The sequence below is a fragment of the Theropithecus gelada genome, unplaced genomic scaffold (assembly GCF_003255815.1).
Source record: "Theropithecus gelada isolate Dixy unplaced genomic scaffold, Tgel_1.0 HiC_scaffold_16119, whole genome shotgun sequence".
Taxonomy (NCBI): Eukaryota; Metazoa; Chordata; class Mammalia; order Primates; family Cercopithecidae; genus Theropithecus; species Theropithecus gelada.
This window is the reverse complement of record NW_020257901.1, coordinates 10,167-33,288: the sequence shown is the minus strand read 5'-3', so window position 1 is coordinate 33,288 and position 23,122 is coordinate 10,167. Positions and strand designations below refer to the sequence as shown.

The following is a 23,122-nucleotide window of genomic DNA, read 5'->3' as shown; positions in this document are numbered from 1 at the left end:
ATTTTTTGAGACAGAATCTTGCTCTGTTGCCCAGGCTGGAGTGTAGTGGCGCAATCTTGGCTCACTGCAACCTCTGACTCCCAGGCTCAAGCAATTCTTCTGCCTCAGCCTCCCAAGTAGCTGGGACTACAGGCACAGGCCACCACCCCCGGCTAATTTTCTTTTGGATTTTTAGTAGAGATGGGTTTTCATCATGTTGGCCAGGCTGGTCTCGAACTCCTGGCCTCAGGTGATCCACCCGCCTCAGCCTCCCAAAGTGCTGGGATTACAGGCATGAGCCACCGCACCCAGCCTCCATTCTATAGCAATCTACAGAGGAGTAAATGGAGGCTCAGAGACGGGTAGTGATTGGTGGAAAGTCACACAGCAGTCTGGTCTAGACTAGGGACCCAGGAGTCACATCAGATCTGACCGGCATAAAGTTAGGCTCTCCCTCATTCTCCAGTCCCAGTCCCCAGGACTGACCCCAAAGTTGGAGGCGGCGAAGCGGTCAGAGGCAGACACGTTGGTGGAGGCGGTGGTGTGCGCGTAGTAGGCATTGATGTTGGCGAGTAGGGTGCTCATGACGGCAGGCACCCCCGGGCACATATACTTGGAGGAGAGGCAGGCAAAGTGGCTGGAGAGAGGGAGCAGGAGGCACTGGGCCAGGGGTCCAGCTGGGATGGACCAAGTTCCCCCCTAGAATGCCTCCAAGATAGCATCTGTGAGTGGGTCTCCGTCACCTCCCAAGCCATCCCCTGCTTGATTCTGCCCTTTGGGTCTCTGCATCTCCTCTCCCCTCCATCTTTATATCCATTTGAGTTGCTCTAACTCTGCTTCTTATTTATTTATTCATTTATTTATTTTGAGATGGAGTCTCATTCTGTCACCCAGGATGGAGTTTAGTGGCGCAATCTCGGCTGACCGCAACCTCCGCCGCCTGGGTTCAAGTGATTCTTCCACCCTAACCTCCCGAGTAGCTGAGATTACAGGCGCACGCCACCACACCTGGATAACTTTTGTATTTTTAGTAGAGATGAGGTGTCACCATGTTGCCCAGGTTGGTCTTGAACTCCTGGACCTGGAGTGATCCGCCCACCTCGGCCTCCCAAAGTGCTGGGATTACAGGCTTAAGCCACCGTCCCCAGCCTCTATCTCTGCTTCTAACTCCTTCTTCTCTTCCATGTCACTCCAGATGTCAACCACAACGCCGTCCTGATCTCCAGGGGAATTACAAAACACCCCCCCTCCACCATGCCCACTTCCTCTCTGGATCCTCCCCCTGAGAATCCCTCCCACCCCAGACCTGCCAGTGCCCACTTGGTGACCTCCCCCTTGTTTCCTGCACCCCAGCCTGCAGCCTCACGTCATGGCTTGGTAGATGGACTCAACGCCGTAGCGCATGGCAAACTCGTCCACAATCTCCTGGGCTGTCTCATCGTAGTAAACCTTCCAGGCATCGTCGCCCTTGGCATCCGGGATCTTCACAACCCCATTGTTCTGCACGTCGGTCACAAAGTGGAACAGGTTCTGCCACCATGGGAAAGAAAGTGTCATGGAGAGTGCAAGCGGTCGCCAGGGGTCAGAGGTCCCAGGGTCTGGGGCAGCTTATGTCATCCATCTGCCTGTTTATTCATTAATTCATTCATCTACTGTTTCATCCATCCACACACCCACCAATCTCACTACCCCAAATTTCACCCATCCACTCTTCCAACCTTTCAGTAGTTCAACCACACATCCATCCACCCATCCATCCATCCATCCATCTCATACATTGATCCACAACTTAATCCACCTGTCCAATCATGCATTCTTCCATACAACCAACCATCCATCCACCCATCAATTTATCCATCCATCCATCTATTCCTCATCTGTCCACCAACTACTCACAACCATCCAGCTAAATACTCAGAAATTATGAACCCACTTATCAATACTTGCAATAGTTCAACCACACATTCTTTCATTCATCCACCCACCCACCCACCCATTCATCCATTTGTCCATCTGCCTGTACATCCATCTATCCATCCATCCATCCATCCATCCGTCTACCTATCTACCCATCCGACTATCAACAAGTTCACCTATCTACTCAATCTTCCTTCTAATAACTCAATCACACTTCCATCCATCCCATCCAATACATCTTACTCTGCTCATCCAACATCTCATCTATCCACCCATTCAACCATCTATCCAGCAATCTATCTATCCATTCATCAAGTTATCCATCCATCATTCATCTATATCCATCCATCATCTAGCAATTACCCCCAAATTCACCCTTCCACACATCTATACTTCCAATAGTTCAGTCACATATCCATCCATCTGATCATCCATCCATCATACATCTAGCCACAAATCTACCCACTCATCCATCTATCCATCCATGTACTCACCCATCTCTCCATCCATCCTTTTATCTACTCATCACTCATTCATCTACTCAATCATTCATTCATTCACCAGCATTCATTCAACAAACTAGTTCCTGGGGATACAGTTCTTTCCAGGAACCCCAGGCAGCTGGAGGAGACATACCCAGACACAAACAGCCCAATCCTCAGTGGTAAGGGCTGGAATAGAAAGAAAAACCTGATGGTGAGTAGTGAGAGTCAACCTGGAGGCCAAGGAGGGCTTCTCAGAGGAGGTGACCCTGAATCTGGATCCTGATGGATAGTGAGGAGTTTTCCAGGTAAAGGGAATGGCATGGTGGGCAGTTTCAGAAGGCCAGGAGAGTGTGGATAGTGTGGCCAGAAAGAGGAAGAGCCGGGCAGGCAGGAATGGTGAGTGGAGGTGGTATGGGAGGGGCCAAGCAATGAACCTCACCTCATGCAGACAGGTGTACTGGACATGGTATGGGGCCACCTTCTCCTCGCCTTTGATCTCCACACTGATGTGGAGCCGGATGGCACCCGACACAGCAGATTTGTCAGTTCGCTTGTCTGCAGGGCAGAAAAGGATGACAGCGTCAGAACTTCCCACTATAGTCGTGGGCAATTTTTTTTTTTTTGAGACGGAGTCTTGCTCTTGTCGCCCAGGTTAGAGTGCAGTGGGGCGATCTCGGCTCACCGCAACCTCCACCTCCTGGGTTCAAGCGATTCTCCTGTCTCAGCCTCCCGGGTAGCTGGAATTACAGGTGCCTGCCACCATGCCTGGATAATTTTTGTACTTTTGGTAGAGACGGGGTTTCACCATGTTTGCCAGGCTGGTCTCAAACTCCTGACCTCAGCTGATCCACCCGCCTCAGCCTCCCATAGTACTGGATTACAGGCATAAGCTACCGCGCCCGGCCAGCTGTGGGCAAATTTTTTTTTTTTTTTTTTTTTTTTTTGAGATCCGTCGTCCAGCTAATTTTTTATTTTTAGTAGAGACAGGGTTTCACCATGTTTGCCAGGCTGGTCTTGAACTCGTGACCTCGGGTGATCCGCTCTCCTTGGCCTCCCAAGGCAATTTTTAATAGATGCACGATTCTGTAGTCCTCCCAGACTTCCGGAAGCTAAGGGCTTGGTGTCTCTCTTCTGATTGGCTCCCTAGGCTTGAGTCTCTCCGCTTAGGCTAGAATTCCTTAAGCTCTGTCTCTCCCTTCAAACAAGGATCCCAGACCTTGCTTCCTCACTCAGATCAAGTTCCTGGGTAGGTGCCTCCCTCCTTAGACTAGCAGCCCTAGGCCCTGCTTCTTTCCCAGTCTGAGCTCCCAGGCCCTGCCTCCCCCATCAAATCATGCTCCCCAGAGACTATACATCTTAGACATGGTTCCTGGGTCTGTCCCTCTCTCCTCAGACTAGGACCCCTGGTCTTTTCTCCCGCCTCCCCCATCAGAATGGATAGCTAGATGTCCTCCAACCTAAGAGGTTCTGCTCACCTCTCTCAGGCTAGGTCCTTTCTAACCCCTCAGATTAGGCTCATACACTCTGCCTCCTCCATTAGATGGGACTCCCCAGATTCTACTCAACTTCTTTTTGAGACAGAGTCTCGCTCTGTCGCCCAGGCTGGAGTGCAGTGGTGCAATCTCGGTTCACTGCAAGCTCCGCCTCCCGGGTTCACGCCATTCTCCTGCCTCAGCCTCCTGAGTAGCTGGGACTACAGGCGCCCACCACCACGCCCGGCTAATTTTTTTGTAAGACGGGGTTTCACCGTGTTAGCCAGGATGGTCTCGATCTCCTGACCTCATGATCCGCCTGCCTCAGCCTCCCAAAGTGCTGGGATTACAGGCGTGAGCCACCGCGCCTGGCCTCAACTTCTTTACACAGGGTTCTTGGATCTGTAGCAGCCATCTCAGATTAGGATTCCCAAACAATACCTCCCTCTTTAGACTGGATTCTTTTCTTGTGGTGGGGGGTCGGGGGCACACAGAGTCTCGCTCCATCACCCAGACTGGAGTGCAGTGGCATGATCATAGCTCACTGCAGCTTCAACCTCCCAGGCACAAATGATGCTTCCACCTCAGCCTCCCAAGTGACTGGGACTACAGGCATGCATCACCACACCCAGCTATTTTTTTTTTTTTTTAATGGAGACAAAGGCCTTGCTGTGTTGCCCAGGCTGGTCTTGAACTCCTGGGCTCAAGTGATCCTCCCATCTCAGCCACCCAACCAATGTGTTGGGATTACAGGTGGGAGCCACCATGCCCAGCCTGGATTCCTTTTTTTTCTTCTTTTTTTTTGAGACGGAGTCTCCCTTTGTTGCCCAGGCTGGAGTGCATGGCTTGATCTCGGCTTACTGCAACTTCTGCCTCCTGGGTTCAAGCGATTGTCCTGCCTCAGCCTCCCCAGTAGCCGGGATTACAGGCGCGTGCCACCATGCCTGTCTAATTTTTGTTATTTTTAGTAGAGACAGGGTTTCGCCATGTTGGACAATCTGGTCTCAAACTCCTGACCTCAAGTGATCTGCCAGCCTCAGCCTCGCAAACTATTGGGATTATAGGTGTGAGACACTGCAACCGGCTATATTTGTTTTTTGAGAAAGGGTCTCTGTTCCCTGGGCTGGAGTGCAGCAGTACGATCACAGCTCGCTGCAGTCTTTACCTCTCAGGCTCAGGTGATCCTCCCACCTTAGCCTCCAGAGTAGCTGGGACCACAGGTGAGTATCACCCCGCCTAGCTAATTTTTGTATCTTTTATAGAGATGGGGTTTCACTATGTTGTCCAGGCTGGTCTCAAACTCCTGGACTCAAGTGACTGGCCACACCCAGCCTGGATTCTTTTTTTTTTTTTTTTTTTTTGTGAGAGCGAGTTTTGTTCTTGTTACCTAGGCTGGAGTGCCATGGCACGATCTCAGCTCACTGCAACCTCGTCTTCTTGGGTTCAAGCGATTCTCCTGCCTCAGCCTCCCGAGTAGCTGGGACTACAGGCACCCAACACCACGTCGGACTAATTTTTATATTTTTAGTGGAGACGGGGTTTCACTATGTTAGCCAGGCTGGTCTCGAACTGCTGATCCGCCTGCCTTAGCCTCCCAAAATGCTGGGATTACAGGTGTGAGCCACCATGCCTGGCCCCAGCCAGGATTCTTTTTTTTTTTTTTTTTTTTTTTTTGAGGCGGAGTCTTCACTCTGTCGCCCAGGCTGGAGTGCAGTGGCGCGATCTCGGCTCACTGCAAGCTCCGCCTCCCGGGTCCGCGCCATTCTCCTGCCTCAGCCTCCCAAGTAGCTGGGACTACAGGCGCCCGCCACCGCGCCCGGCTAATTTTTTGTGTTTTAGTAGAGACAGGGTTTCACCGTGTTAGCCAGGATGGTCTCGATCTCCTGACCTCGTGATCCGCCCGCCTCGGCCTCCCAAAGTGCAGGGATTACAGGCGTGAGCCACCGCGCCCGGCCTCCAGCCAGGATTCTTAAAGCTCAATCTTCTTTCTTAGATTTGGTTCCTAGGTCTCTGTCTCTCCCCTCAGACTAGGATTCCCAGTTCTTGCTTCTTGCCTCCCCCATTAGACTAGGACATGGAGATTCTGTCCCCACCCTCCCTTCTAAGCTGAACTAAGAGGTTTCTGGGCTCTGCCCACCCTCCTGGCATGGGTGCTTCCTGCTCCCATCATATTGGGCTCCTAGACCCTGGATTCCCCATCAGATTATGGTCCTCGACCAAACTCCTCCTGAGAATGCATCTCTCCGCTCTTCATGGGCTCCAGTTCTGGCTGGATCCCTGGGACCCGTCCCCACCCCCTTCAGAACCCAGCTTCTCTCACCCAGGTTGTACCACACGTCCATCTCGCCGCTGAGCGTCCGCACCTCAATGATCGTCTGCCCCAGGAAATCATCAGATTCCCTCTTGAACCTCTGTTTCACGCGGGATTTGATGTCATCATCCTCGTCCCAGACGCGCACCTTGATGCGGTCGGAGGAATTGTGACATTCACTGTGGCAGGAGGAGGAGGCAGAGGCGGGGGTCAGGCGGCCAGTGTGAGTCCTATGCTTGGAGCCCTCTTTTGGCTGCCCCAGCAGGGTGCCCCACACGGGGCCAGGGACCTAGCCAGGCACTTACAAGTGGAAATTCTCCTCCCACACCGGGTTGAGGTTCCCATAGATGGTTTTTGTCCGTTTCTTGGTCTTCCCGACCTGGACAGTGACATAGGGGTCACTGGATCCCGTCTTGTCCTTTGCCTGCAAGCCCTGCGCGCAGACCACTGGAAGACACAGAGGGCATACACAGGTGTGCACTCTAGGAGCGAGGCATGCTGGGAACAGTCACTGCCACACGCTACAGGCCAATAATTGGGACGCCTGCAGCATGGCTGAAGAGCAATGGCAGGGCACGCTGGGCTTGCTAGAAAGGTTTTTTGTTTGTTTGTTTCTGAGACTGAGTTTTGCTTGTCACCCAGGCTGGAGTGCAACCTCTGCCTCCCAGGTTCAAGCAATTCTCCTGCGTCAGTCTCCCAAGTAGCTGGGATTACAGGCACGTGCCACCGCGTCCGGCTAATTTTTTTGCATTTTTAGTAGAGATGGGGTTTCACCATGTTGGCCAGGCCAGTTTCGAACTCCTGACCTCAGGTGATCCACCTGCCTCAGCCTCAGCCTCCCAAAGTGCAGGGAGGGAGCCCCCAACCCATGAAGGATGGGAAGGTGCCCCAGATGCCTCCCGCATGGGTAGGACCTCTCTCAGGTGTGAACTCTCTGAGGTCAGACACTCACAAGAACCCATTGTCCCCGATAGCTCCTGCTCATTAGCGCCCCCTGCAGGGTGCCTTCCCTTCCTAACTCACCACCCCAGTTCCATCCTGGGGTCACCCACTGGATAACCCATATACCCTGAAATCCTCATCCTGGGGTCTGTTTATGGGGAAACCCACATGAGGCTGGGTGTGGAGAAATGCCAGTATCCTCACCCCTGAGTGGGGTCACATTGAGCTGCATGCTCGATGTTGTCACCAATGGCCCCATGATGGGCTGAGCCCGTTGCCCATAGCATTGTCTGCTCAAGGCATCGCCTTCAGGACTCCTTCCATCCCTGTCTCAAGTCCTTGCCCCTCACCAGGACTTTCTGGGGTCACTTTCCAGATAAACTATGCACCCTCAATTCCTCTTCTTGGGGTCTCACTCTGGAAGGCACCATCCACGACGCACCCAGATACAGTGCCCTGAACAGACGTTTGGAGGCACGCATGTCCCCCTACATGCGTGCACAGGCGGAGATGGGATGGAATGCACGAGACTGAGTGCACGCTGCAAAGGAGAGGGACCTGGCCATGGGACAGGGCATGAGACAGGTCTCGGAGGGTGGAGAAGGAGGGGCCCCGTGGCGGCCCACGTCCCCTCACCGGTGATGCTGATCTTGGCGGACCACTTGGACGTGCCGTCCAGCACGCTCTGCTTGACCGCCTTCATCTGTTGCGTGTGCGCCGTCTTGGTCACCGCGAAGATCTCCTGGATGAGCTCGAAGATCTCGGGCTTGTTGCGCTCCCGGATCTTCATGCGGTCCTTGAGCACCATGATGATGTTCTGCGTCCGGTCCTCCGCCCCGTGCTTGGAGCTCTTCTCCGCAGCCCCTGAGGACGCCCGAGGCCGAGGCCGGTGCTGACCCCAGCGCCCCTGCCTAGTGGCTCCTCACCAAGGTGAGAGCTCCGCCCCCACTCATCAACTGCGGGAACTCAGATGTCACCCCCTGAAGCCGGTTTCCTACCTACTCTCTGTACACCCCACCCAGACCCTTCACCCTTTCACCTCCTCTCGGAGCCATGCTCCTCTGAGTCCCCATGTCCCTTCTCTGCCTCCCACCCCTTGGAGTCCTCACCCCTCTAAGGCCTCTTCCTTAAGCCCCACCCCTCTGAGTCCCCGCCCCCTCTGCATCCCACCCCTTGGAGTCTCCTCCCCTTCTCTGAGTCCCACAACTGTGAGTCTCCGAGCCCCTCTCTGAGTCCTTGCCCCCTCTGAGTCCCACCCCTCTGAGTCCCCGCCCCTTCTCTGAGCCCCACCCCTCTGAGTCCCCGCCCCCTCTGAGTCCCACCCTTCTGAGTCCCGCTGCCTGTCTGAGCCCCACTCCTCTGAATCCCCTCCGCATCTCTGATCCCCACCCCTGTGAGTCCCCTCCACATTTCTGAGCCCCTATGAGTCCCCTCCACATTTCTGAGCCCCTGTGAGTCCCCTCCACATTTCTGAGCTCCTTCCTTCTCTGAGACCCCTCCCTTTCTCTTGGTCCCACCTCCTCTGAGTCCCCTCCCCCTTCCAACCCCCCTCCTGCACAGTCCTCTCGTAGTCTGAACCCCTTCCCTCTCTGAGCCCCTCTTCCTCTCAGAGCTACCCCTAGCCAACCCATTTTATCCAGGGGAGCTGCCTCTTCTCACTAAGCCCGTCCTTTGCACAACCTAGCTAGTCCCTGAGCCCTGCCCCACTCCTCTCTGACACCCTCCCCGTTTCTTTCCCCATCGCTCGACCCCCTAGCCCTGCCCCCAGAGAGTCTTGCCTCTTTAACCCCACCCCCAGTTCCTCCCCTGCCTCACGACGCCCCGCCCCTTGCCCCGCCCCATGGTGCCCTACCCATCGCCTTGCCCCTTCAGCCTTTCCCCGCCATGCAAGCTCGGGGGCTCCCCACGCCAACCCACGACCCTGCGTTCAGGCCCTGCGCTCACGCTGCAGGCAGTCGGCGTTGAGCAGGTCCTGGCACTTTTCGTGGCACTTGACACCACACTCCGTGCAGCGCATGCCCTGCCTCGCGATGCCCCACAGCAGCCCCTCGCACTCGTAGCAGTAGGTGGGCGTGGTGGCCGTCCACACTTCGAAGTTGTGTGGCGTCGTGCACGAGATGGGGTAGATTAAGGCTTGCAGGGTCTTCTTGTAAACGTGGTTTTTCTGCAGGAAGGGAGGGGATGCGGTTTGTAGGGGCTAACCTGGCGCTGTCCCTGTCCTCCCCAACTCCGCCCCAGCACTGAACGCGGTAAAGTTCCAGCCCCTCCCCTGCCTCCACGCTGTCGGAATCCCCGCTGCCTTCTGCCAGTCTGTGTCACACACACACCCCTCCTCTTCCCAGGGACCCACAGAGGCTTGGACAATTCCAGAGGCTCCCAGCACAGTCCATCCCTGACCCGGGCAAAAACGGGTGCCCCACGCACCAGCTCCTCGTTGTTCAACGTGCTGGAGGCCAAGGCCGAGGTGATGCCCGCTTTCCTGGACTGGACCAGGGACTAGGGAGGTCACAGAAGAGGGAGTCGGGGGTTGACATCCATGAGATTACCACCGGGAGAGTTCACAGCCACGGATGGGGCCAGCAGCCACATTTTGAAGCCACAACCGCAAATTGAAAACAGGTCACCGAGAGCATCCGGGCCAGACCCAACAAACAATTAGGAGGTGACAGAGGCTTTGAGTTGGAAGGGACCCTGGAAAGTGAGCAGCCCCACACCCCTGACTCACAGCATGCAACACAGTGGGACATGGCAAGGTTCCCCCAGAATCCATGAATTGGGGGCCTGTTAGAAGATCCCAGTGGGGGAATTTGGGGAGAAGACCCCAAGGGGCCCATGTCATCATCGCTCACCATGGCCTGAAGTGTCCATGCAGCACGTAGGGGTAGAAATCAGATTACATTAGTCTCACAGAATTCCTAGCTAGCCCCCAACCCCAGGTTGACCACGGGCAGTTCCACAGGTTGTGTACTGCAGGCCTGCTCTGCTCGGGGAGTAAAGGACGAGGGTGCTTACCAGGTCGCTCACGAGTGGGATAGGTTTCCTCTTGCGAATGTCTGGCATGCTGTCGATGATGATGAGACCACCTCCTGGGCTGTAAGACACAGAGGGACATTGAGGGCCCAGATGTCCCCATTCCTCACAGAGACATCACTCGAGCCCTGGAGAGAATACTCAACCTTCGCAGGTGTTAAAGGGTTGAATTGGGTCCGGCAAGAAAAAGAGATGTTGATGCCCTAACCCCCACTACCTCAGAAGGTGACTTTATTTGGAAACGGGGTTGTCGGAGATGAATTCGTTAAGATAAGGTCATACTGGAGGAGGGTAGATGCTTAATCTAATATGACTGGTGCCCTTAGAAGAAGAGATACATGGGGAGAAGGCGGCTGCATGACGGCTGAGGCAAGGAGTGACATATCTACAAACCAATACTCGGTGGCCAAGGATTTCAAGCAAACTAGAAGCTAGAAGAGGCAGGGGAGGAATTCTCTTCTACAGATTTCAGAGGGAGCGTGGCCCTACCAATGCCTTGATTTCAGACTTCTGGCCTCCAGAACTGCGAGAGAATACATTGCTGTGGTTTTAAGCCTCCCGGTTGTGGTACTTTGTGATAGCAGTCCTAAGAAATGGAGACACCAGGCCTCAACCTCCTCATCTGAAAAATGGGCAGATGATGTAGTTGCCCACCTTGAATGAAAACGTGAATTAGGCCGGGCGCGGTGGCTCAAGCCTGTAATCCCAGCACTTTGGGAGGCCGAGGCGGGCGGATTACGAGGCCAGGAGATCGAGACCATCCTGGCTAACATGGTGAAACCCCATCTCTACTAAAAAATACAAAAAAAAAAACTAGTCGGGCGAGGTGGCGGGCGCCTGTAGTCCCAGCTACTCAGGAGGCTGAAGCAGGAGAATGGCGTGAACCCGGGGGGTCGGAGCTTGCAGTGAGCGGAGATCGCGCCACTGCACTCCAGCCTGGGCGACAGAGCAAGACTCCGTCTCAAAAAAAAAAAAAAAACGTAAATTAAGGCAAATCTAAATAATATACTAAAATACAGATGAGGCCGGGTGTGGCGGCTCACGCCTATAATCCTAGAACTTTGGGAGGCCAAGGCAGGTGCATCACCTGAGGTTAGGAGTTTGAGAGCAACCTGACCAACATGGTGAAACCCCGTCTGTACTAAAAATACAAAAATTAGCTGGGCGTGGTGGCACGTGCCTGTAATCCCAGCTACTCAAGAGGCTGAGGCAGGAGAATTGCTTGAACCCCGGAGGCAGAGGTTGCAGTGAGTTGAGATTGTGCCACTGCACTCCAGCCTGGGTGACAGAGTGAGATTCTGTATCAAAAATAAAATAAAATAAAATAAAAAATAAATAAAAAATAAAACCTTTCTTGGCTCACTGCAACCTCCCCCTCCCAAGTATAAGCGATTCTCCTGCCTCAGCTCCCCAAATAGCTGGGATTACAGGTGCCCACCACCGTGCCTGGCTAATTTTTGTATTTTTAGTAAAAACAAGGTATCACCATGTTGGCCAGGCTGGTCTCAAACTCCTGACCTCAGGCAATCCGCCCACCTTGGCCTCTCAAAGCGCTGAGATTACAGGCGTCAGCCACCGTGCCCAGACTTCTTTTGAGACAAGATCTCATTCTGTCACCTAGGCTGGAGTGCAGTGGTGCAATCACGGCTCACTGTAGCCTCCACCTCCTGGGCTCCAGCAATCCTCCCACCTCAGCCTCCTGAGTAGCTGGGACCACAGGTGTACGCCACAACACCTAGTTATTTATTTATTTATTTTTTAAGATGGAATCTCGCTCTGTCGCCCAGGCTGGAATGCAATGGCATGATCTTGGCTCACTGCAACCTCTGCCTCCTGGGTTCAGGCAATTCTCCTGTCTCAGCCTCCCAACTAGCTGGGATTACAGGTGCCCACCACCACACCTGACTAATTTTCTGTATTTTTAGTAGAGATGGGGTTTCACCATGTTGGCCAGGCTGGTCTCAAACTCCTGACCTTGGGTGATCCACCCGCCTCGGCCTCCCAAAGTGCTGGGATTACAGGCATGAGCCACTGCACCCGGCCCACATGCAGCTAATTAAAAAAAATTTTTTTTGTAGAGACGGGGGGGGTCTCACTATGTTGCCCAGGCTGGTCTTGAACTTCTAGCCTCAAGCGATTCTCCAGCCTCAGCCTCCCAAGTGGCTGGGGTTACAAGCATGCACCACGACACCTGGCTGATTTTTGTATTTTTTTTTTTTTTTTTTTGAGGCGGAGTCTGGCGCTGTGTCACCCAGGCTGGAGTGCAGTGGCGCGATCTCGGCTCACTGCAAGCTCCGCCTCCCTGCCATTCTCCTGAGGCAGGAGAATGGTTCACGCCATTCTCCTGCCTCAGCCTCTGGAGTAGCTGGGACTACAGGCGCCCGCCACCACGCCCGGCTAGTTTTTTGTATTTTTAGTAGAGACGAGGTTTCACCATGTTAGCCAGGATGGTCTCGATCTCCTGACCTCGTGATCCACCCGCCTCGGCCTCCCAAAGTGCTGGGATTACAGGCTTGAGCCACCGCGCCCGGCCGATTTTTGTATTTTTTAGTAGAGACGGGGTTTCACCATGTTGGCTTGGCTGGTCTTTTTTTTTTTTTTTTTTTTTTTTGGAGACGGAGTCTCGCTCTGTTGCCCAGGCTGGAGTGCAGTGGCGCGATCTCGGCCCACTGCAAGCTCTGCCTCCTGGGTTCACACTATTCTCCTGTCTCAGTCTCCCAAGTAGCTGGGACTACAGGCACCCGCCACCATGCTCGGCTAATTTTTTGTATTTTTAGTAGAGACGGGGTTTCACCGTGTTAGCCAGGATGGTGTCGATCTCCTGACCTCATGATCCGCCCACCTCAGCCTCCCAAAGTGCTGGGATTACAGGGGTGAGCCACCGTGCCCGGCCGGCCTGGCTGGTCTTGAACTCCTGACGTCAGGCTTCAGGAGTTCAGCCTCCCAAAGTGTTGGATTACAGGCGTGAGCCACCACGCCTGGCCCCAAAATGTTTTCATTGGCCAATGAGATAGGTGCCTGCAGCCAACGATTCCAGACAAGCCCTGCAGGGCTATTCAACCTACAAAGCTTTTTGCAGGAGCCACCTGAGGCTTTGAGACTCCTAAACCACATCTTTTCGGTCTCTACTAAAAATACAAAAAACTAGCCGGGCGTGGTGGCGGGCGCCTGTAGTCCCAGCTACTCGGAGGCTGAGGCAGCAGAATGGCGTAAACCCAGGAGGCGGAGCTTGCAGTGAGCCGAGATGGCGCCACTGCACTCCAGCCTGGGCGACACAGCGAGACTCCGTCTCAAAAAAAAAAAAAACAAAAAAAAACCACATCTTTTCTCGGCAGCCTCCCCCTGTCTGACAGGTTTCTTCTGAGAGCACATCCTTCATAAATCACGTGCACAGGAATCCCCATTTCAGGCCCTGCATCCAAGGCTCTCAAGCTGGGGCACCTGCTCATTTATTAAGCAATCCCAGTTGCTGTCTCCCTGCCTGTTTGCCAAGGACGTACAAGGAAGGTCACTATCGTGCTGCTATTTTAAAACCTGAGCATATTTTTAAAATATCTTGTGCATCCTCTCACCTGAAAATCCATAACATAAGAGGTTAGATGTGACCACATGCTCCAATGAAGACTAAACAACTATCTTTAATTAAAGAGCCCACAACTGTAGCAATCATCAAAGAGATTTAAAAATAGAAATCAAAGCAAAAATTTTGCTCCGGGATTACAAATGTATAGTGTATATTTCCCAATAATGTCTAGTCCTAATAGTATCTGCTTTATCTTACATTTATTTACCTATGTATTTGTTTGTTTATTTTTGAGACAGCATCCCGCTCTGTCACCCAGGTTGGAGTGCAGTGGTGCGATCTCGGCTCACTGTAACCTCTGCCTCTTGGGTTCAAGTAATTCTCTTGCCTCAGCCTCCCGTGTAGCTGGGATGACAGGTGCCTGTCACCACGCCCAGCTAATTTTTGTATTTTTAGTAGAGACAGGGTTTCACCATATTGGCCAGGCTGGTTTTGAACTCCTGACCTCAAATGATCCTCCTGCCTCGGCCTCCCAAAGTGCTAGGATTACAGGCACGAGCCACTGCACCCGGCCCTATCGTCAAAGATTACTGTCTTTTGCGTCTACGTGTGGTTGTGTACCTTATGAAAGTGACATATTTTGCCCAAGCTCAATTTGTCCTCTGTCTAAATGGAACCCCTCCCCATCCTCTCTGGGCTGAGGCTCAGGCGCAAACCAGCTTTGGGCTCGGGGTTCAAATCTTCCACCCACAGCTCACAGTTCCAATACTTACCCGCCTTTGAACCATAGCGATTTGGACATTTCTCCTTCACCCCGGGCCTGCAGGACAGACAAACAGATATGGTCAGTGTGGCTGTCCCTCCCCTTCCCAGAGCAGGCTCCACACCCACTTCTGACTCCCCTCTGGGCTGGGAGTCAGATGGCCTGGGTCCTAGTCCTGGCTGAGTGATTTTAGGAAGTTCCCTGGCTATCTCTGGGCCTTACTTTGTCCATCTGTAAGATGGGCTGGGGGAGAAAGAAGCTCCCTTTTTTCAACCACCTCAATGGACCTGTCTCTTCATTGCTTATTCCCTAAACCCCCTACAGTCTCACTTGTTCATCTGCTCTCTGGCCCCGGGCCCTTTCCAGGAGTTGTGACTTCAGCTTGTACCTCTTTCCACCTTCTGCAGCCAACCAGCCTCTATTTATCATTCAGGTCTCAGCATAGAACCGGGATCTATGCCCCCTACCTTCCCTCCATCTTGTAACTAAAGGGTTAACATGGGGGAGTCCTATGAGGAAGACAGGCAGTACTCTTCTGTTCTGAAATATTGAGGGTGTGTTTGGTTTTTTTAAAGACAGGGTCTTGCTATATTGCCCAGACTGGTCTTGAACTGCCGGCCTCATATATCTTCCTGCTTCAGCCTCCTGAGTAGCTGGGACTACACGCATGAGCCACCACACTCAGCTCCCGAAATATTTTTGAGATGGAGTTTCCCTTTTGTTGCCTAGGCTGGAGTGCAGTGGTGCAATCTCAGCTCACTGCAACCTCTGCCTCCTGGGTTCCAGCGATTCTCCTGCCTCAGCCTCCCTAGTAGCTGGGATTACAGGCGCCCACCACCACGCCCAGCTAATTTTTTTGTATTTTTAGTAGAGATGGGGTTTCACTATGTTGGCCAGGCTGGTCTTGAACCCCTGACCTCAGGCGATCCACCCACCTCAGCCTCCCAAAGTGCTGGGATCACAGGCGTGAGCCACCATGCCCAGCTCTGAATTTTTTTTTTTTTTTTTTTTTCTTTTAGAGATGAGGTCTCACTACGTTGCCCAGGCTGGTCTCAAACTCCTGAGTTCAGGTGATCCTCCCGTCTCAACCTCCCAAATTGCTGGGATTACAGGCGTGAGCTCCTGAAATATTGTTGAAATATTTTGGATGTCACTTTTCCTTAAGTGTCATCTCCTCCAGGGAGTTTTCCTGATTGCCTTGGATTAGTTTTATACTTTTCCTATGAAACCCAGAGAGCCCTCCATGTGTCTTTTTCTTGTCATATTACTAGTTCCATAGTTTGTTTTTCTTGTATATCACATAGTTCCAATAGTAGCTGCTATTGTTTCAATTTAATTTCTTGACGTAGTGAAAGTTATCCAATAGCCTTTTCACTGTGTACTCTTCCATCTGTCTCATTTAGAACCATATGTATGTATCGCTGAGTCAAAAAATAGATTTCTATTTTAAAACTGATGAGAAATTTCCTTTGGTATTTTTGTGGCTCTGATATTTGATGGTCTAAACCTCTGGAAGCCTGTTTAGAATCTCCTCCTGCCAATCCTACTGCAGTTTGGAGGGTAACCCTGGAGAGCAACACAGCTGTCCCCAGCCCAGGGTGAGCTGAATGAAAGAATAAATCAATGGCCTCAATCCTGCTGCCCATCTGAACAGTCACCTTGACCCTGATGCTAATTCCTTCCCTTGATTCCTACTCCCCTACTGACCCGGCCCCAGAGTTTTCCCTAACCCTGACGATGACTTCCAATTTGACCCTAAGCACTGACCCCTTTGCCTAACACCAATTCTAACCCTGACCTCTGATCTTTGATAGCTGAACTAACCCTGACCTTGATCCCTAACCATGACTTCAGCCCTGTTTCAGCCTCAGTTTTCTCTCCTCCCTCTTGACTAAGAAACCCCAGGCTGACACTGGGGAGGAGGTTGGGCTGGGGATGGGTGGGACCAGACTTGGTGTGGGGTTTGAGAGTGAGCATAGCCAGGCTAGTGTGGACAGGTCATGGGGATACCCTGGGCTGTGTGCGTGCGTAGCTAAGGAAGGGTCAGGGTGGGTGTTGCATGGGCACAGTGTGCGGACTGCACTAGGCATACCCAGGCTAGGCTTGGGTGCAGGTGGGGTGTTGGGCGTGGCCAATTTAGGTGTGGGTGTGGCCAAACCATGTGTGGGCATGGCATTGGGCATGGCCTGGCTGAGTGTGGCAGGGGCATGGCTGGGCGTGTCACTCACCTCCTGCAGCTGCATCCGCACCTTGTTGAAGGCACGCAGCCAGTTGGCCTTGGCCCTGGACATGGAGTCCTGCCCCTCCTGGCCTTCCTCATCCTCTCTCGGCCTGAAACTGAGGCAGGGAACGCTATGAGGCTCCGGGCTGGCTCTCCATGACTCCTGACCTTCCCTCGACCCTCCAGCTGTGAAAGTGATGCGCGGCTCCCCATGGTATCTCTGACCCCTCAAAGACATGGGGACCCACCTGTGTCCCCTGGCCCACCTCGGTGCCCCTCACCCCTTCCCACACACCCAACGCTTCTCTGACACTTCACTGTTCCCCAGCTTCCTTTTCACCAGCCCAGTCCCTCTGGCGCCCCATTTGCCCAGGATCTTGACCTCCCTGAGCCCAGCAACCCCTAAGGTCACAACCTCTAAGACCCCTTCATGACGCCCCTGAACCCTCTTTGACCCCTGTACTCTGCTCTGTCACCTCTGATCCCTTTAAGAAACCCAAGGGCCTGTGACAACTTCAGCCCTGGCAACTGCCCAGGTTCACACTGACCCCGTCACAGCCCTATTGACCCTGTGACCTTCTGGCAGCCCCTCTGGCCCCTTGGTCCCCTCCTGTTACCTCTCCTCGGCCTTGGGGGGCTCAGCCTCAGCGATCTGCTCAGCTGCAGGCACCTCCTCGGGTGTGGCTGGCTTGGGGGCCACCTTGGCCGTGTCGGGGGCCTCGGTGGGTGCCAATGGGGCCTTGTCCTCCTTCCCTGGGGCAGCTGGCGGGAGGCTGATGCGTTTGAAGTCTTTGGGCTCAGCCACAGCCACCTCTTCACGCTGGGCATAGCTGCCCAAATCGTCAGGCACCTCCTCCTCCTCCTCCAGCTCCTCCTCGTCTTCAGGCAGCTCCTCCTCCTCCAGGAAGTCCTCCAGGTCCTCCTCCAGCTCCTCCTCATCCTGGTCCCAGCGAGGTGAGTCTTTGTGATAGCTGACCGAGCTGTGGCAGGAGTGGTAGGAGTCCCGGTCCCGCTCGTCCTCCATCTCGGAGCCCTGCAGGCTGTGCTCGTCGGGGTCGAAGTCCTCACTCAGCTGAGAGCTTCCCTGGCTCAGCTCCGCTGAGGAGGCGTAGCGGCTGCTACCCGTGGGGCTGTGGGGATGAAACAGGGTTCAGGCACCGGAGTACCGAGTCACTGCCCACCTGAGCCCCAGTCACACAGGCATTGACTCATCACCGATTAAGCACCTACTCTGTGCCACGTCCTGCTCTAGGGGTCAGAAAACACAGCCATGATCAGAAAAAATAAAAATTCCCCCTTTTGGCCGGGCACAGTGGCTCACGCCTGGAATCCCAGCACTTAGGGAGGCTGAGGTGGGCAGATCACCTGAGGTCAGGAGTTCAAGACCAGCGTGGCCAACATGGTGAAACCCTGTCTCTATTAAAAATACAAAAAATTAGCTGGGCGTGGTGGCGTATGCCTGTAATCCCAGCTACTCGGGAGGCTGAGGCAGAAGAATCACTTGAACCCGGGAGGCGGAGGTTGCAGTGAGCTGGGATCATGCCATTGCACTCCAGCCTGGGCAACAACAGTGAAACTCCATCTCAAAAAAAAAAAAAAAAAAAAAAAAAAAAAAAAAAAATCCCCGCTTTTGTGGCATTTTCGGTCTATGGAAGACAGGCAATTGACTGTGCTGGGAACTCAGGGTCAGCGCCATCACCACAGCCCTGCAGCATGTCTCCTGGCCTCCACCTCGAAAAAGTATAGGAAATGCATTCACTTCCCTGTACCCTCGGCCCCACCCCAGGCCAGCCTCGGCTGTCTCTACCAGATGCTGTCCCCACAGTTCCTGCTTCCCTTGGAAGCCACAGGGAGTCGTAAATCCAATCACCTCCCTCCCCTGCTCTAAATCCTACCATGGCTCCCTAGTGCCTTGCAATAAAATCTGTGCTAGCCCTGTGTGGCCCATACCCTCCAAACTCCCCCTGCATACCTCCCTCCACTTCTCCCCACCTCCTCCATTCCAGCCACACCGGCCACCTCATTGTCTCTCCAACACCATAAACCTGTGTACTTGCCATGGTCTCTTCCTTGTCTGCTTTATCTAGAAAACTCCTACCCATCCTCTGGTACCCACTGAAACATCACTTACTCGTGCGAATGCCCCCCACTCTCTGGCCAGGTCAGGCCTTCGGTTATATGCTGCTTATATGAACCCAGGATCGTGCTCAGCATCAACAGGAATATCTGTCTGTCTAAGTGCAGGCAGGGGAACATAGAGGCTGCCACTCAGCCCTCTTCTAATCATTCACTTAGTCACTCAACAAACCTTATCATCTCCTGATTAGATACCTCCTCCAATCTTAGTGCCTGGGACCCTCTTCCCTGGCCAGCCTCAGGGATGCTAGAGGAATAAAAAGGGGTTCAACACCAGCCCGGGCAATGGAACAAGACCCCCATCTCTACAAAAAAATAAAAATAAATTAGCTTGGTGTGGTGGCCTGTGCCTGTAGTCCCAGCTACTGGGGAGGCTGAGGTGGGAGGATCGCTTGAGCCCAGGAGTTCAAGGCTGCATTAAGTCACGATGGTGCCACTGCACTCCAGCCACCATGCCTGGCTGTGTAGAATTTTCTTGCAAGCTTTTGGGTAAAGAAAGAGGCTGGGCCGGGCGCGGTGGCTCAAGCCTGTAATCCCAGCACTTTGGGAGGCCGAGACGGGCGGATCACGAGGTCAGGAGATCGAGACTATCCTGGCTAACACGGTGAAACTCCGTCTCTACTGAAAAATACAAAAAACTAGCCGGGCGAGGTGGCGGGTGCCTGTAGTCCCAGTTACTCGGGAGGCTGAGGCAGGAGAATGGCTTAAACTTGGGAGGCGGAGCTTGCAGTGAGCTGAGATCCGGCCACTGCACTCCAGCCTGGGTGACAGAGCCAGACTCCGTCTCAAAAAAAATAAAATAAAATAAAATACAAAAATAAAAAAAAAGAAAGAGGCTGGGTGCAGTGGTTCACCCCTGTAATCCTAGCACTTTGGGAGGCCGAGGTGGGTGGATCACTTGAGGTCAGGAGTTTGAGACCAGCCTGACCAACATGGTGAAACCTTGTCTCTACTAAAAGTACAAAAATTAGCCGGGCTTGGTGGTGGCGTGTGCCTGTAATCGGGAGGTGAGGCAGGAGAATCGCTTGAACCTGGGTGGCGGAGGTTGCAGTGAGTCGAGATGGTGCCACTGCACTCCAGCCTGGGTGACAGAGCAAGACTCCGTCTTGAAAAAAAAAAGGAAAAGAAAAAAAGGGCTCATTCCCACAAGAAAATGTGAATTCTGCCCTCCTGGAACTCCACCTCCAGCTCCGTCCAGCCCCCAACCTCTCTCTCCACTCCAGGAGACACAGCAGGACCCTCATACACGTGCACACTACACTCCACGGCACCTACCTGAGGGCCTGCGGCTCAGAGAACTCCTCATAACTGTGCATGGAGTCACTGTAGGATTCCCGGGAACCCAGGGGTGGTGGGCGAACAGAATACTGGTGGACTGAGGCGTTGGGTTGCGAAGTAGTGTAATAGGGCGGCGGGATGCTGTTGCTCGTTTCACTGCGGTAGTCACTGTCGCGATCATCCACTGCACTGTCGGGGTCATCGTCTGGAAGAGAGAGGAGGTATGGGAAGAGGGTGAGGAAGAAAGAGTGCACATGATGGCGGCCAATATAGTTTCCCAGACTTAGGGTGCTGCTACTGAAGAAGAGAATTTTTTACTAGTATGGATAAAGAATTGTGGGTCATGTTAATAGAGATTTAGGCTTCAGAACAAGGGAGGTGAAAACCCTACTTTGCTTTATGTGGGTCAAATTGGACCTACAGTCTAGGTGCTAGTGTAGGTTCTCCAAGGTCAAGAAAACAGGGACAAAATAGAGGGCATCTTTCAGCTCAAATGTGAGGAACAACTTTGTTCAAGGTCAGGATCTCTGAAAATGAGATGGGATTTTTTCCGCTGGACAGTTAGTTTCCATAACAGGAGTCACACAAACAGGAGGAAGTTGGAGGAAGATCAGGAGTTCAAGGTGGAGGGAATGCCCTTTAACCCTTAGAGATTTCCTGATATCTGAGGGTGAGGACCCCAGACCTGAACTTACATGTACAAGAACTAAGAAGATGCTGAGACATGGTTCTGTCTGTTTCAAAAAGGATTAGATTCTTAGCTTGGCAAAACCACCACACACTCAGAATCTATTGCTAAAATGGAATATGGTAGAGTTGCCAAACTTCATGTTTAATAAGAACTAAAAGATATTTTGGTTTAGTTTGGTTTCCTTAGAAAAAAGAACAGTTTGTTTTCTAAATCCTAAAAAAAAAAATTCCAATTCTAAAAGCCACATGTCTGGGTGGTGGCATAATTGGGGATTGTACATTTTCTTCTTTATTCTTTGCTGTACCTTCTGAAAAAAAAGATTTCAATAATGCAATCTTTTAAATTTTTTTAATTAAAAAGAATGATAAAAGTAAAGCAAAGGCTGGGCACAGTGGCTCACACCTGAAATCCCAGCACTTTGAGAGGCCAAGGCGGGCAGATTACCTGAGGCCAGGAGTTTGAGACCAGCCTGGGCAACATACCAAAACCCTGTCTCTACTAAAAATACAAAAATTGGCCGGGCGCGGTGGCTCAAGCCTGTAATCCCAGCACTTTGGGAGGCCGAGATGGGCGGATCACGAGGTCAGGAGATCGAGACCATGCTGGCTAACACGGTGAAACCCCGTCTCTACTAAAAAATACAAAAAATTAGCCGGGCGAGGTGGCGGGCGCCTGTGGTCCCAGCTACTCGGGAGGCTGAGGCGGGAGAATGGTGTGAACCCAGGAGGCGGAGCTTGCAGTGAGCTGAGATCCGGCCACTGCACTCCAGCCTGGGCGACAGAGCCAGACTCTGTCTCAAAAAAAATAAAAATAAAAATAAAAATAAAAAATAAAAAAATAAAAATACAAAAATTAGCCGGGTGTGGTGGCAGGTGCCTGTAATCCCAATTCCTTGGGAGGATGAGGCAGGAGAATCTTTTGAACCCAGGAGGCGGAGGCTGCCACAAGCCAAGATCACACCTCTGCACTCCAGGCTGGGTGACACAGAGCCTGTCTCCAAAAAACAAAATAAAATAAAAGTAAAGTAAAATGTAGTCCATGGGCCAGGTGCAGTGGCTCATGCCTGTAATCTCAGCACTTTGGGAGGCCAAGGCAGGAGGATCACTTGAGCCCAGGAGTTCAAGATCAGCCTGGGCAACAGCAAGACCCCATCTTTTTTTTTTTTTTTTTTTTTTTTTTTTTGAGACAGAGTCTCACTCTGTTGCCCAGGCTGGAGTGCAGTGGCACAAGCTCCGCTCACTGCAAGCTCTCCTGCCTCAGCCTCCAGAATAGCTGGGACTACAGGCGCCTGCCACCACGTCCGGCTAATTTTTTGTATTTTTAGTAGAGACAGGGTTTCACTGTGTTAGCCAGGATGGAGTAAGACCCCATCTCTTTAAAAAATTTAAAAATTAGCTGGGTGTGGTGGTGGGCGCTTGTAGTCCCAGCTATTTGGGAGGCTACGGCAAGAGCATTGCTTGAGCCCAGGAGATCGAGGTAGCAGTGAACTACGATTACGCCACTGCACTGCAGTCTGGGCGACAGAATGAGACCCTGTATCAAAAAAAAAAAAAAAAAAAAAAAAAAGTAGTCCATGAAGAAAACATGAGAAGTATGGGGTAGGGGAAGAGGATGTGAAAAAATGAAGAAACGCCCAGACCCCAAAGTCTCAGAGCAATGAGTGAAACCTTCAGACTTTTGCTGTATTCATCCATTCATTTAGACAGAGTCTCTCTCACTTGGGCTGGAGTGCAGTGGCGCTTTCATAGCTCACTGAAGCCTCGACCTCCTGGGCTCAAGAGATCCTCCCACCTCAGACTACAGAGTACCTGGGACCACAGGTATGCACCACCACGCCCAGCTAATTTTATTTACTTATTATTTTGTAGAGATGGGATCTTGCTATATTGCCCAGGCTGATCTTGAACTCCTGGGCTCAAGCAATCTTCCCGCCTCAGCCTCCCAAAGTGCTGGGATTACAGGCATGAGCCACCTTGGCCGGCCAGCATTCTTTCTACCCAATTGTCCTTGACCGGGCTGAGATGTTTCCAGCCAAATTGCATGAGGCTGTGCACATGTTCACCCAGTTTTTTTTTTTTTTTTTTTTTCCCCTGACAAATTATCTGCTTATGAAGGGTAAATTACTTTGAATTGAATTCTTTTTGCTTTTGCCCAGGCTCTGCTTTCTACTAAGTAGCTCTTGACCAAATTGCCTGCTTCTGGCTATTTTCAACCACTTTTGTTTTGACCCAATGGTCTGTTTTTAGCTCAATTGTCTTTCCTTTTTGACCCAATTATCTATCAGCTTTAGCTGCATTGGTGTTTTGTTCTGTTTGTTTGGTTTTTGGGTTTGTTTTTTTTTTTTTTTTTTTTGAGGGGGTCTCTCTCTCTGTCC

At 52.4% G+C, this 23,122-nt stretch overlaps 1 protein-coding gene across 1 annotated transcript in view; it reads right to left on the bottom strand.

The window, feature by feature from the left end:
* LOC112617375 (protein unc-13 homolog A) overlaps positions 1 to 23,122 on the bottom strand; it is a gene marked incomplete at both ends in the record, with an annotated part of 36,938 nt that overhangs the window by 4,121 nt on the left and 9,695 nt on the right. The window contains 14 exons of the mRNA XM_025374143.1: positions 466 to 616; positions 1,346 to 1,509; positions 2,821 to 2,936; positions 6,174 to 6,343; positions 6,470 to 6,611; positions 7,743 to 7,970; positions 9,051 to 9,270; positions 9,531 to 9,602; positions 9,956 to 9,961; positions 10,119 to 10,197; positions 14,433 to 14,479; positions 16,651 to 16,759; positions 17,261 to 17,773; positions 20,055 to 20,262. Coding sequence (XP_025229928.1) covers positions 466 to 616; positions 1,346 to 1,509; positions 2,821 to 2,936; positions 6,174 to 6,343; positions 6,470 to 6,611; positions 7,743 to 7,970; positions 9,051 to 9,270; positions 9,531 to 9,602; positions 9,956 to 9,961; positions 10,119 to 10,197; positions 14,433 to 14,479; positions 16,651 to 16,759; positions 17,261 to 17,773; positions 20,055 to 20,262 — 2,225 coding nt within the window. The remainder of the gene's footprint in view (positions 1 to 465; positions 617 to 1,345; positions 1,510 to 2,820; positions 2,937 to 6,173; positions 6,344 to 6,469; positions 6,612 to 7,742; positions 7,971 to 9,050; positions 9,271 to 9,530; positions 9,603 to 9,955; positions 9,962 to 10,118; positions 10,198 to 14,432; positions 14,480 to 16,650; positions 16,760 to 17,260; positions 17,774 to 20,054; positions 20,263 to 23,122) is intronic.